Source organism: Gymnoscopelus braueri (genome assembly GCF_963280865.1).
Source record: "Gymnoscopelus braueri genome assembly, chromosome: 18".
NCBI classification, from domain to species: Eukaryota; Metazoa; Chordata; class Actinopteri; order Myctophiformes; family Myctophidae; genus Gymnoscopelus; species Gymnoscopelus braueri.
The window spans coordinates 5,489,800-5,505,700 of NC_137618.1; the positions used below are offsets into that span (position 1 = coordinate 5,489,800).

General features: G+C 38.4%; 1 protein-coding gene across 1 annotated transcript; it reads right to left on the bottom strand.

Annotated features, from left to right (window-relative positions):
• Window positions 1–1,096: 1,096 nt before the first annotated feature.
• On the bottom strand, window positions 1,097–6,724 carry LOC308105830 (histamine N-methyltransferase-like; the record flags this gene model as incomplete). Its single annotated transcript, XM_080456754.1, has 7 exons — window positions 1,097–1,237; window positions 1,471–1,575; window positions 3,279–3,401; window positions 3,826–3,956; window positions 4,600–4,707; window positions 5,392–5,444; window positions 6,588–6,724. The coding sequence occupies 7 exons, from the start codon at window positions 6,722–6,724 to the stop codon at window positions 1,097–1,099; spliced, it is 798 nt and encodes a 265-aa protein (XP_080312880.1).
• Between the last annotated feature and the right edge of the window lie 9,177 nt (window positions 6,725–15,901).

Below are 15,901 nucleotides of genomic sequence, written 5' to 3' on the forward strand. Positions count from 1 at the left end.
TATTGATGCTGTATTTTTGTGTACTGTATATGCTGCCATTGTTCCTATAAAGACTCCATTAACCCATTAAGACCTGAAGCCGATTCTACATGTCTCCTAAATCCCAACAGTTTTCCTAAAAAACATAGGTTTCAATATCAGTGGTGCTCAAACTTTTTCATATCAAGGACCCCCAAAATTATGTATTTGGCCGCAGACCCCCATCTCAAAATATGTTGTTCCAGGGACCCCCAGAAGCAAAGATTTGAGTTAAAAATGTTCGCTGTAAAAATATATATATTCAAAGATGTGCACACATTTTCACGATTTTTCAAAAATAGCAGATCTGCTATTTTTGAATAGCCAAAGTGTAAAATATTACTTTTTAGCTCAAATCAAAAAATGAGGTTCCAGGTCTCAAAGGGTTAAAGTGACATGAAGGTGTTAGGATATTATGCAGTGGGCAACATAGGCACACATACATATCGTTCCACATCCTGCACACATGTTTTGTTTATTTTCATTCGTTGTTTTGGCACTGTTTCTGTACGTCACAACGGCGGAGGCCGGCCGCTGGAGGCACGGCTATATTGGCCCCCAGGTTATTGCCCCGCACCTGAACGGTGATATATCCAGCATCTCGCTCCGCCTCCGGCTGTGCGGGCCAATGCCAGGGCTGGCCGTAGCCAGTAGGTGAGTGGATATGAGGGCTTGTTGACGTAAGGGGGAACAGTGCCGAATTGTTTTAGTTTGCCATTATACACACACACACACACGCTCACACGCCCCCACACACACACACACACACACACACACACACACACACACACACACACACTAACACACATTTCAGGTCAGGGTATAGCTCCTATCTACGGTGTTTAGCGAGCTGGTAGGAATAGCCCGTGAAAAAAGGTAAATCACTAAATTACTGCAACAATACACAAAACAACAAGTACTGTAGTTAAAGGAACTGCCACAGCATCTGCAACACCTGTCAAGAACAAGGAAAGCAATCAATATATCAGTTTACTTTTTAGTAATGTTCTCATTATAACACTGTTGAAAATCATTCATATATCCTAGATTAGCAACTGACCATTTACAGTGGTAGTCCTTAAGGCAAGGAGTCAACAACCAGTGCTGCTACGTTGTATTTAAACATGACCCTCCCATTGGTCTCTGAGCTGAAGTGTCGCAGCAGCTCCATCACATCTGCTTTCAACTCCGCTGAGGCCGTATGGCTGAAGTGCAGCACCTGCCATTTAAAATGTACAATTACAATTAGCAGACGCTCTTATCCAGAGCGACTTAGAATAAGGAAGGTAAACACATACATAGAATGCAGAGAAACAGTGTAGTGCCTCAAGAAACTAGGATCCCAGGTAAACCAAGAACCTATCAGTCTAAACAATGTACTATTGAAATAACAATGCGTACATTGAAACTATAGCATACCAGGTAAACAATGAACCCAGCATCTGATTATACCTGAGTCATGAAGTCCAGCAGCAGCTCTCCCTGTTCGTCACCCTCGGTGAAACACTCGGTGACGTCCATGTAACATGGCAGCACGTAGCTCTGGTAGCTCACTGCCTGGGAATCCAGGAAGCTTTTGATGTCATCCAGGGTCACACTCGGACTCAACTCTGATTTGTTCACTTGGGGTTCACAGACCTTCCACAGCTTTTCCCACCCGCTCTCTCTCTCTGAAAACACGGCAGTGACCTCATTTATAAATGTTTACATTCAGGTATACAACACTGATGATGGATAGCAAGTCAATGGAGAGCTTATCTATGTAATCTATGAAAAAGTTTAATCTGCAGCACTATCCCAGTGAGCCATAGTCGGCTATTAGACCTCCGTTTAAAACCGGCTTATAACTGGTCTAACAGTGAAAGTTTTTTCAACGTCTAATCTTAGCCTAAACGTTAATTAGCAGTTTTTTAAGCATCTATATATAGACGTCTATCTTATAGACGTCATTTCAACGGCTATAATATAGACGGTCTATATATAGACACTTAAAAAACAGCCAATCAACGTCTAGGCTAAGATTAGACATTGAACAAACTTTCACTTTTAGTCCAGTTATAACCCGGTTTTAGCCTAGCCGTTTAGACGCATTTTAGACTGAAAAATGCTCAGTGGGATGTTATACAGTAGCCTATATAGTGGGGGTCCCTGCTTCATCTCTCTCTCAGCTAAGGGGTCCTTGAACGTTGAAGACCCCTGATGTAATGTAGAAACCAGCACAGATCCGACCGCAGAAATCTTCTCACGACGAGGCTCACGTGTGATTTATCAAACGGTGTTATCCTGCCGATCGCAGCGTAAGGGGTGTAGTAGGGTGCAACAGTTACTCAAACTAATTGATTTAATAGACTGTAAAACTGTTAAAAATATATAATTTAATAAAATAATTGAATAATAATTACTCCTATTTTGGTCATGCCATTATAGGCAAAACGTTTTAAAAAATAGTAAAGAAATAGGCAATCTACAATCTCACAACATGTTGCATCTCGCCTATTTCTGCACGACACCCTCGCGCAATTAAGTATGACATAACATAAGTGGTTAATTAATTCGTTGATATATAAACAAAATGTTAAAACATCTTTGCAGCCCAAGCGGGGTGTTGATAAATGTGGCAGCTGTAATGATTTATTTTCTATCAATTACACACCCCATGAAGCATTGAATCCATTGAGATTTTTTTGTTTTTGTCACATTCCTAAGCCAATAATTTGATGATAATAATAAAGATGCTAATGTATCCGGTAATAATAATAATAATACATTTTATTTATAACGCACTTTACATTCTCACGAATCTCAGAGTGCTACAATTAAAAGCAAGGCATAAAAACAGCATAGGCAACAAAACAATTACAATAGACCCAACTAGGCTAAACTAAAGGGCCAAAATTTAGAAATTAAAACTTAGTACGAAAAACAAACAAAGTCCATAAAATTAGAAAAATGCTTCTTTAAAAAGGTAGGTTTTTAGTCCATTTTTAAAAGCATCAGTGGACGGACTGTGGTGCTCTCAGGTGGTCTGGGAGGGCATTCCACAGACATGGGGCTGTGTGACAGCGGTAGGAGACACAAAGAGTCTCCTTTGTGTCTCCTACCGGAGAGACCACCGGTTATCAAATTATTGGCTTAGGAATGCAACAACAACAAAAGAATTACCATGAATTCAGTGCTTCATGGGGTGTGTAATTGATAGAAAATAAGTATTTTTGTTGGGTGAACTACTCCTTTAAATATCATTGTTTCAGAAGCCTCACATCCGAGGCTCCAGGTTCAACCCACTTACCAGAATTAAGGATGATTAGAAGTTTCCCGCTGTTGCTGAGCAGACCTCTGAAGAAGCTGACGGTAGCTCCAGGATCCTTGACGTAATACAGCATCTGTTGATTCAAACACAGATAATCAATGGTGGACAGTAACTAAATACTTTTTCTTGAGTACTTTACTGTACTTTTTTGCTTATTTTTTTTCATTTACAAGAAAGGTTAAAAAATGAAAAAAGTAATGATAAAAAAACGTCACATCACGCATTAGAAGGATAATATCAGTCACCAGTAAGAATTTTTGTTTGAAGTTGCAATGGGTTTATATAGGAAGGGCATATAGAGCTATTTAACACTTATGATCAATTGCATATGAAATTTGTAAATATTGAATCAAGCATCTTAAAATCAGTCTGGGGTGCACTCAAAAGCCAGAGTAGACGATAAAATGACCCCAGAAGTGTTTTTTTCCCCAAGATGAAACACCCCTTTAAGAGATTTATAATGACCAATAGAGATGCATTATCAATGCAGCATCAACCTGAATCATATGAATGAAGTCTGCCTGCTCGCTCATGTGTTTGGCTTTCCAGTGTTCCTGGAATTCACAGGATGTCATCTTATTCCAGCTGAACTTGATGTAATCCATGTCTGGTTTCTGTGACACCATATCTATATCACAGTAGACACAAAGCAAGCAGACAGTTGTAATATCCTCTGTCAAAACTATCACGATAGACAAAATGCAAGGAAAGTTATTGAGAATCGGAAAATCATTATTGTTTTGGCTTATCAATTCTCTTATCTTTTCTAGCGGGACCTAACGTGACATCATGTCTCGAGAGATGAGAGAATTGAATTCAAATCACTGGCACAAACATATGTCTTTCTAATAAAGCGTTTGACTTCTGCTGCATTTCTTGCCAACTACCTGTAAATACAAGGAACATTAATGTAATGGCTTATACGCAATTAAGCATATAGCTTAGTTGAACCAACATGCTCCAACTTTGAATGTCTGCGGAAAGTAAATGAGTAAGTGATATTGTTTTGTTTGTTAAAGTAAGTGTTAAATAGCTTTATGCTGATAGTACTCATTGCTATATGGGATGTTTAGTAAGAGTTATCTCCTTGTCTCTCCAGCTTTGGTAAACAGAAAACACATTTTCAGATATCAGAATAGACACACCAGGGGCCCCATGTGGCGAAATGGATTTTAAAAATCGATCCCCATCCCTATAACTATCATAATAGACACAAAGCAGACAGGTAGATGACATTCTGTGATGTGGAAGCATCGTACAAATGGTGGTACCTCTGTATTTCTGTATATGCTGGCTGTTTGGCTCCACTACCTGGTTATCCACCGTCATGGCAGGGTACTTCAGGTGGAGCTGAGACAACATCTGCAGATCCATCTCACCTACGGGAACCAGAAGAGTTGATTGATGATCACACCGTGAAGCGTTGAGCTTGTAGATCGACTATTTTCAATTTTTTTAAAAGATGTGTTCAAAAATGTATGAAATATTGACAAAGACATTGTGTGTTGTGAGCTCGTAGATCTGCTATTTTCAAAATGTTTGCTTCTTTCTTATATTATTTGACAATTTGGCCAATGTTTATATAGTATAGTTTGTTGATAACTTTTGATACAATAATACAAGTCTTTTTTCATTTAATTTAGTTTTTTCAGGTATTAAAAAGGTCTTGAAAGTCCTAAAACGTTCATCGTCATCTGGTGACCCGGGACCCTGTGGGTTGGGACCGCCCCTCCCCTACCCAAAATCACAGGTTGAGAACCACTGATGTAAACAACTGATGATACCAATGGAGGAACAACGTGAGTTGTGATGGAGAATGCATTTTCTCTGTAGCTATACAGCATAGGGCAGTGTTTCCCAAAAACCTTGTTTCCTACAACATTTTAAAATCATTAACAAACACGCACTAAAAACGTATGATATTTAGTCAACTAAAACTGTTTCAGATGACTAAAATATGACTTTTTTTCAAAATTAACATTGTTTGGAACCCCCTCAAGGAACACTGAGGGTCCTAGGACCCCTCTTTGAGAACCACTGGCTTGTGTCCAGATGTGTGTTACCTGCACCACTTCCAACTCCAATGACGTTAAGATGAGCCTTTCCTTCTCCAACGCTGAAGGGGAAACACAACACATTTACCATCCTATAGCAACCAGCCAGTGATGGAAGACATTTTTACTTGTTATTGCTATTGTTGAAATAGTCTGTTACAAGTACAAGTCTGATATTCAAACTTTACTTGAGTAAAAGTACAAAATATTGCCGTCAAAATATACTCAAAGTACCAAAAGTAAAGGTACTACTTATGCAGAAGGTCCCATTTAGCAAGTTTTTTAAAAAAAAAATCCCTTGGAAAAAGCAGATCTACAAGCTCACAACGCGCCGCAAAGCGACACATTGTGAGCTTGTAGTTTTCAAATTACCAAAACGTACTATATATACTGTAGGTCTGAAGTGGTTTTGTAATAATAATCAAAATCTACAAAGTACTGTAACTAGTAGCCTAACTAAAGTTTTCAAATAATTATAGTGGACTAGAATTACAATATTTGCCTTTGAGATCTAGTGGAGTAGAAATAAAATTATTGGAAATTGGAAGTACTCCATCAAATTAAAAACTACCTTAAAATTGTACTCAAGTACAGTACTTGAGTACATGTACTTAGTTACTTTCCACCTCTGCAAACATCCCATATTATTCACTGCATGTAAGATAGCATCATGTCAAATAAGATCATTTAAAACTAGATTCACCCCAAGGGGAAACCGATAAATGTAGCACGTTGTGTGATGTGGCCATTAGATGTACTGAGGCAAAGTCAGTTTAGAATTAACATTATTCTCTGTCAAAGGTTTGCTCAGCGATCAGCTCTGTTGTACCTGATGAACTACAACTGTGTTTCACACACAAGTGCAAAAGAACTAGACAATGAACAAAGCTATATTAAATGAAGAGTGAACAATGCCACAATATTATTGGTATTTAATATATTTTAGCAGCCCTGATTAAAATAAGGAAAAAAAGAAAGAAAGAAAGTTCAGAACCTGCAGCATCCTCTACTACAGGATGTACTTTGAAAAATCAATGCAACGTTTGATACCATTTTAAAATAATGTGTTAGTTGACATAGTAATTGTATTAGTAATTGTATTAGTAACAATAGTAACAGTACCGGCCAACAGCACCTCTTCATGTAATAAATGAATAAATAAAATATCTCCTATTCATGTGTGTCGGTGTAACTAACAAGTTTACCTTGTTAAAATTGCAGGCATAATCTTGTGGATGAAATCCTTTATACACTGATGATCAGAGGAACGGTCCAGGAACATCTGGAAGCACTTCTGGTACCTGCTGTGATCTTCAACCAGAGTCCTCAATGGAGACGCCATGGCAGCGACAAGACACACTAATAGACAGTGGTGGAAGAAGTAATCACATTTTCTACTTAAAGGTAGGGTAAGTGATTTACTTTGGCTAAAATAAGTGTTAATTAGCTCTATATTAAGATAGTACTCATTGCTTTAGAGTGTTTGTTCAGTAAAAGGAGTCTCCCATGTCTCTCCAGCTCTTTATTAAACAGAAATTGCATTTTCAGTACTCACTCCTGATTGGCTTAAATGTTGTCACCAACCTGAACATGTGCGTATATTCTGTTTACTAAAGAGCTGGAGAGACCGCTGTGACCGGACAAACGCTCTCTAGCAATGATTACTATCAGAATATAGTACTTTAACCTTTTAACAAAAATAAATAAATAATAATAATAATAATAATCACTTACCCTACCTTTAAGTAAAAGTAGACCACCCCCAATATAAGTGGGGTGGTTGTATTTTGTCTCCCTGCTCTTCTATTGAGATATTTAGACCGTGTCAAAGGTCATGTCTCACCTAGACACAGGATTTTTGACCTGCTTACATTTTTTTCGAACTTGTTTTGAAAACTAAATATTATTAAATAAGATATCAGCTAAAACCCATTATTTAGATATCGGTTCAATACCTATGATGCATTATTAAGGTTGTGCATCCCTAATATGAAGTAATAGTTTGACTTACGTTTTGCAGAGCAGAGTGTTGTGGAAAGCGAGTGGAATAGTCAGCATATAAGTACTGAACTACTACTGTAGCTCCACCCACACCAAGGACAGACAGACAGACAGACAGACAGACAGACAGACAGACAGACAGACAAACAAACAGACAGACAGACAGACAGACAGACAGACAGACAGACAGACAGACAGACAGACAGACAGACAGATAGATAGATTAGATAGATACTTTTGAAGTTTGTTTTAAGTGAAAGTCCTACTGTGAGATGTTTGATAAATAATGAATGTGGGCTTTCAAAACCATGTTTTCATGTTGTTACTCTGCACACATTAATACAATAATGGATAATGTATAGTATGTCTATACATATATGGTACAGTTAGATTTTAGCAACACATTTGCGAGCAAGAAAATAAGCCATACAGCGCCTGCTGTATACAGGCCTGCATGCACACCACCCAAAGACCGTGAATGGCTCAAGGCTAGGGCAGCAGTGGCTCAGGGCTAGAGTGGGTGGTAGAGCTCAAACTTTTAAATGTTTGGCTGTCTTTGATTTGCATTGGTGTTTTAATATTTATTTTATATGTTTATACTATTTAAATATTTAACTTTATCTATTTTCAATATAGCTTTACACCCAATTAAGCCCTACCCCTCTCTAATATCAAATCATATCTATCCGTCTTTTGAAGCAAAATATCATGGTCGATTGTATCAAATGTCTTCTTTAAATCAATAAATACTCCTATACAATATTCCCTCTTATCAACTGAAGTAGTTAATTCTTCTATTAAATCTATTGGTGCCATTGAAGTTGATCTGTTGGTACTAAAACCATATTGACAATCTGTCTATGCTGACATTTATATTGTCACTGTGAGGTGGAAACCTTTAATGTCCAGAACTGTTACTTTTCAGGAAATGGTAATGTCCATAAATCAGTTGTGAGAGGCCTGCAGATTGCAGGAATGCCCAAGCCCAAGAGCTAAGGCATTGGCTAAATTATGTTCAGTGTCTGTGATAATTGGTAGTCGCCATATATGGAGGAGGCGATGCTTCCTGTACCCGTGATCTGTATCCTAAAACACTTATTGTTGAGTTTCCCAAGTTTGTGCATCTACTATTGTTTAAAATAACTTAGATGACCCTTTTGCAGTGTTCTGATCAAATCTGTCCGATTTCCAACTTTCCTGAATCATAACTTTTGTGTTTTTCATCTGGGTGCCTTGAGACTTTATGATTTCCTCCCCACTAGGTATGTGAACATGTAAAAATAGTGATGACCATTTTGACAGAATTGTCAGTCGTTTATTAAACTTTGTTACATCCTTAGTGTTCCCGGTCAAAAATGACCGTCATGGGAAATGAATTGGAAAGACCATATTATGTTCATCCAGATGATGGAAAACACACACACACACACACACACACACACACACACACACACACACACACACACACACACACACACACACACACACACACACACACACACACACACACACACACACACACGATACTGACCAAGATACTGATATGATACTGCCATGATACTGGCCATGACAATGACAATTATACTGACCATGATACTGACATGATACTGACCATGATACTGACCATGATACTGACCATGATACTGACATGATACTGACCATGATACTGACATGATACTGACTTGATACTGACCATGATACTGACATGATACTGACCATGATACTGACATGATACTGACATGATACTGACCATGATACTGACATGATACTGACCATGATACTGACCATGATACTGACATGATACTGACATGATACTGACCATGATACTGACATGATACTGACCATGATACTGACCATGATACTGACATGATACTGACATGATACTGACCATGATACTGACATGATACTGACCATGAGTCATGACTAAGTTAAAACAGGGCGGTCAAATTTTACCGGGAACACTGAAGTAAGGGGGGGTGCAGCAAACACTGCAGGAGGGATACGTGTGTGTGTGTGTGTGTGTGTGTGTGTGTGTGTGTGTGTGTGTGTGTGTGTGTGTGTGTGTGTGTGTGTGTGTGTGTGTGTGTGTGTGTGTGTGTGTGTGTGTGTGTGTGCGTGTGTGTGCAGGAGTTGTTGTCCTCCAGGTGTTTGATTAGAAGGCGTGTAAGGTGACAGTAGCATCCTGTTCACCCCGCACAGCTCTGTTATTATGCAAACTGTCTTTATTCATCTCTGAAAGGACTTAAGGATTAGTGAGAACAGAGCAACTAGCCTTGAGCCATTCACAATCTTTGGGTGGTGTGCTTGCACGCATGCGGGCCTGCATGCGCGAGTTTAATCACACACTGTCTGGCTTATTTTCCTCTCAGTGTGATGCTCCAAAATTAGGGGTGTAATGATACATTTCAACAGCGATACGATATGCATCACGATACATGGTTGACGATACGATACATGGACTATATTGGTTCATTCATGGCGATACGATACAATACGATTCAATGATTTAAAATTGATACAGAAACTATTTTGCAAAAGAAAAATATCTGTGAAACGTGTGGATAGTGCAGGTTTTTTAAGGGAAATATGTATTATTATGGATATAAATAAGTAAACACAGTGATTCTCTATAGCATTATATGGACATTGTATTTGAACACATATGGACAAACCCACACCTTGACATGAACACAGAGATTACACACATTTATCCATAAACCAAGTGTAACGATATGGAATGGAAAAGTAATTAAACCCCTCTTTCTCTTTTTTCTTCTTAAAATTGCTAAATAATTTAAGTTAAAGCACACGTACTTAGTATCGATAAAATCAATTATTTACATTGCAAAACGATTCGATACAATACAAAGTAAAACGATACGATATTTTGCTGTTTGCATATCGATATAGTAGATAGTTGAAAATTAAAATAGATTTTTCGATGCAGTTACTATATTGTTACACCTCTATCCAAAATGTGTTACTAAAATGGAACTGTAGTTGTATTTTACATTATGTCTCCATTATTGTATGCAGAGTAACAGCGTGCTGCAGACTCGATCTACACAGCCTGATGAATCCCAGCATCCCAGCGGTGAATAAACTTTCAAACTTTTAAATGTTTGGCTGTCTTTGATTTGCATTGGTGTTTTAATATTTATTTTATATGTTTATACTATTTAAATATGTAACTTTATCTATTTTCAATATAGCTTTACACCCAATTAAGACCTACCCCTCTCTAATATCATATCTATCCATCCTTTGAAGCAAAATATCATGCCTTTAATGTCCAGAACTGTTACTTTTCAGGAAATGGTAATGTCCATAAATCAGTTGTGAGAGAACTGCAGATTGCGGGAATGCCCAAGCCCAAGAGCTAAGGCATTGGCTAAACTCTGTTCAGTGTCTGTGATAATTGGTAGTCGCCATATATGGAGGAGGCGATGCTTCCTGCACCCGTGATCTGTATCCTAAAACACTTATTGTTGAGTTTCCCAAGTTTGTGCATCTACTATTGTTTAAAATAACTTAGATGACCCTCTTGCAGTTTTCTGATCAAATCTGTCCGATTTCCAACTTTTCTGAATCATAACTTTTGTGTTTTTCATCTGGGTGCCTTGAGACTTTATGATTTCTGGGTGCCTTGAGACTTTATGATTTCCTCCCCACTAGGTATGTGAACATGTAAAAATAGTGATGACTATTTTGACAGAATTGTCAGTCGTTTATTAAACTTTGTTACACCCTTAGTGTTCCCGTTCAAAAATGACCGTCATGGGAAATGAATTGGAAAGACCATATTATGTTCATCCAGATAATGGAAAACACACACACACACACACACACACACACACACACACACACACACACACACACACACACACACACACACGATAATGAAATGATACTGACATGATACTGAGCATGATATTGACCATGACATTGCATGAGACTGCCATGATACTGGCCATGACAATGATAATTATACTGACCATGATACTGACATGATAATGACATGATACTGACCATGATACTGACCATGATACTGACCATGATACTGACATGATACTGACCATGATACTGACATGATACTGACCATGATACTGACATGATACTGATATGATACTGACATGATACTGACCATGATACTGACATGATACTGACCATGAGTCATGACTAAGTTAAAACAGGGCGGTAAAATTTTACCGGGAACACTGAAGTAAGGGGGGGTGCAGCAAACACTGCAGGAGGGATACGTATGTGTGTGTGTGTGTGTGTGTGTGTGTGTGTGTGTGTGTGTGTGTGTGTGTGTGTGTGTGTGTGTGTGTGACACACACACACACACACACACACACACACACACACACACACACACACACACACACACACACACACACACACAGGGTACACTGGCCTAAGTGTGTGTGAGAGAGGTCCACTAGGCCTACATTCACTGAGGGGGGGAATGATCCCACAAAGCAGCCTATTAGTTCTTGACAGGTTTGATCCTATTTTGTTGAGTTAATATCATCCAACAAAGTAATGGTCATGTTTGTGTAAGGCTGTATTGTATGTATTTATTCTAATGCTCATGTGACAGCCCCAATGGTTTTATTTGCAGCTGTTTGTGCGTATTTGTGTTTCAACGCATAGTGTGTTTATATAGGCCAGGGGAAAGGGTTGCAAATAACCTTTAACAATGTTCCGGGCTATTTGACTCTCAACGGCTTTTCTAACCACGTGTTTAGAGCTTAGCTGAAGACACTGCGGTATGTTCTCCAAGAGACGTTTAAACTGTCTTTGGGTAATTGGTGATCTAAAATCTAACTTTTGACATAGATCTTAAACTCACAACCTTCAATTATCCAAAAAAGTTAAACACTGATCACTGAGACTGAAACGCGCACGCGCACGCGCACACGCACACGCACACACGCACACGCACGTGAGATAATTTCAAGCAGTCAGTGTTTTGATGACATTTGGTGCTGATCCTTATGCTACAAACACAAACACAAAGTAAGAACGTTAAAAAAGTAAGTCTCACTACTTATTTTCACTTGCTACTGTATGTTGCAAGACACATTTTAATACAGTAAGTTACATTTTAAACACAGCCTACTACACTGGATCAAGCTAAGCACTTACAAATATCACCAAGAGACGTTTAAAATATCATGATGGTCAGATAGTTCTATACAACTGGCTATCCGGTCAAGAAGCATGAACCCCCATTAAAAAAAAACGTTTTAAATCAAGCTTCAGTTTAGTATTCACTTATACGTTTAAAAAGTAATTGGAAGTAATGGAACATTACCGAATGGCATACCATTTATTTACTGATCTAGATTCTAATAAAAAAGGAACTAAAATATATGAATTGCTTCAATGCTTCCAACATGTATCTTCCAAGTATTTTTTTTTTCTCGCTCGCTCCCTGTAGAGAGAGAGTAAAACATTTTTTGATTGGCTGAATTCAGGAAGGGGACCGCCCCTTCCTACTCAATCTCGCTGGTCATACCAAGGCAGAACCAAGGGTCTGAGTTTGTTCCCCCGATTAAAAAAAAGTCACACCCAGTGTGAAGTGAGTGGTGCCTTTGATGAGTTGATTTCATTAAGCTATTATGAACTAGAGGAACAATGTTAAATCCCTGTCCATTCATTTCAAGGCTGCTCAACAGGAACACAGAGGGGGCGGGGCTTAAGCAAGTACAGCCTGTCCCTATTGGCCGCCCAAGAGCACCTACTAAGTTTGGGAAGTTTAGCATGCTGGGAAGTGGAGTTATGGCTGTTTAAAGCCAATAGGAACACAAACATGTGGCATAAGCAATTACAGCCCAGTCTAAAGCTAGGTTTCCATTGTACCGATTTTGGCCCGACTCGGCGTCGGGAAGCGTTGGATTTTCCATATTCCATCCTGATTGGCTAAGGTTGGCTTCCAAAGTTAGCAGGATTGGTCTGTTTTGAGCAAAATGCCTCAAATCATGAATGCAGCCTGCGATTTCTGTGAAATCTCACACACACATTCCCACTAGGCCGAGGAAGAAATGGCACACTAACTATAACTGCACCGATCTGCGTGAAATTTTGCACGCACACTCCCTAGAGGCCAAGGAAAAACATCTGCCCTGTGTTTTTCACTTTTATAGCGCCACCAGGCTTATGTAAAACATTTTTTTTTATATTAAGCCTTCAAATTTTATCCAAATTTCTCACAAATCGGTACACATGATCTCTATAATCATGTGATCAAGATGGATATGTTAGATTTTTCATATTCCATCCTGATTGGCTAGCATTGACATCTAAAGTTTGCAGGAGTGGCCCGTTTTGAAAAAATTCCGCACATCATAAACACAGCGTCCAATTGCGGTGGAACTTTGCACGCACATTCGCACTACGTTGAAGAACAAATGCCGACCTTTTAACATTGCCCTATTATAGCGCCACCAGGAGGCCGATTTTTGCAACACTTTTCTTTTCCATATTACTCCTACAAATTCTGTCCAAACGTCATGCAAATCGGTACACATTATCTCTATAGTCAAGTGATCAAGATGGTTCCGTCCAATTTTTTATATTCCATCCTGATTGGCAAATTCCGAACATTACTGGCCCACAATAACCTACCTGACCTGGCGGAGACCTTTGCTCCGAGGAGCACTTTTTCTAGTTTGACCTACTTTTGCGTTGCGCACTGGTGATGCAATGAATTATTTGGGAGCAGGTGTGTAAGATTCCAATAGTATTTTTAAATGGCTTTCATATACTCTTAATATATTTTTTCAAATGAGATTTGGCCTTATACTGTAGATAGAAATGTGCTCAGTTTTGGCTATTTTCTGGGTGTTAATTTCAATAAAATAATGTATTTATTTATTTTTGATTATTCGAATAACCGTTTTAAAAAATGTCGTGTACACGTCAGCAGTGGTGGAAAAAGTACTCAAATGTTTTACTTAAGTAAAGGTATACTGCAATGTAGATGTACTCTGAGTCAGTTACAAGTAAAAGTCCGGATTTCAAAATTTACTCGAGGAAAAGTATTAGTATAAAAATTGACTTTAAGTACCAAAAGTAAAAGTACTAAAATGTTTGAAAATAGCAGATCTACAAGCTCACAATGATGCGACAAGTTGTGAGCTTGTAGATTGGCTATTTTCAAATAGCCTAGTTATAAAATAGGGCTAAAGTGGTTAGTGTATGTTTAATGTAATGATTTATATCTGCAAAGTAACTAGTAACTGAAGTTTTAAATAATTGTAGTGGAGTAAAAGTATAGCCCACAATATTTGCCTCTGAGATGTAGTGGAGTAGAAGTTAAAGTATAGACAATTGGAAATACTCCAGTAAAGTACCTAAAAATTACAGCACTTGAGTAAATGTACACCACCACACATCAGTGAAAGAAATACGCTGGGAACATCCCTATTTACAAGCAGACCTAGCAACACTGGCAGGACCTTGCAGATCAGCGCTGCCAGCTCTAACGTATTAGCACAACAATGTGCATCGGCTGACAGTTTGTGCTGAACTAAATGCCAACTTTTGCCAACCGACTACCAGTCTGTTGTTGTCTGAAGTAGTCTGAAGTAGTCTGTTTGATGGATAGTCACCTTTAGAGCACCTACCACGTTTTGGAAGATTAGCATACCAGGAACTGGAGTTATGGCTGTTTAAAGCCCAGCCAATAGGAACACAGAGGTGGCGGAGCAATAGTGTGCCTTAGTGTGTGTGTGTGTGTGTGTGTGTGTGTGTGTGTGTGTGTGTGTGTGTGTGTGTGTGTGTGTGTGTGTGTGTGTGTGTGTGTGTGTGTGTGTGTATCGTAGCCAGACCTGGCTACGATTGGATATCGAGACACTGAATGATAAGGTGGACTTACAGTACACAGGCTGGCTCGTTCTAACAACTATGTCAATATTTCTATATCTCGTCTCTTCCCTTTTCTGCCTCAATTTACATCCAATCATGTATGGCAACTTGTAAAAATGTTGATAATGTATTATAAGTACTGGTCATAATGCATTATAATCTCAACAGAACAGCAAATTATAACTACCATAGCTATAAAGTGTCTAAGTTATAAGTTGTTATGCATACTTAAAAACATTTATAACGATTGTCATTAAGCATTATGCTGCATTATGCTGCATTATGATGCACTATAAATGTGGTTATAATGCATTATATACCTGACCTTTAAGTAAAGTGTTACCTGATAGTTGTAATGTGCTGTTCCACTGAGTTCATAATGCATTATGACCAGCACGTATATCACACGTTATAAAAAATCATACACCTTGTTATAAGTTGTGATGCATAATTAAAAAAACTATTATAACAAGTGTTACAATGCCTTAATGCCTGCAATATAATTCATTATAAATGTGGTAATAACGCAATATAGACCTGACCTTAATGTATAGTCTGTGCCATATACCACTTTGGTATTTGTGATTATTTGTATGCATTTTGTAGTCAAAAGAGCCAAGTAAGAGAGGAAAGGTAGATCAGA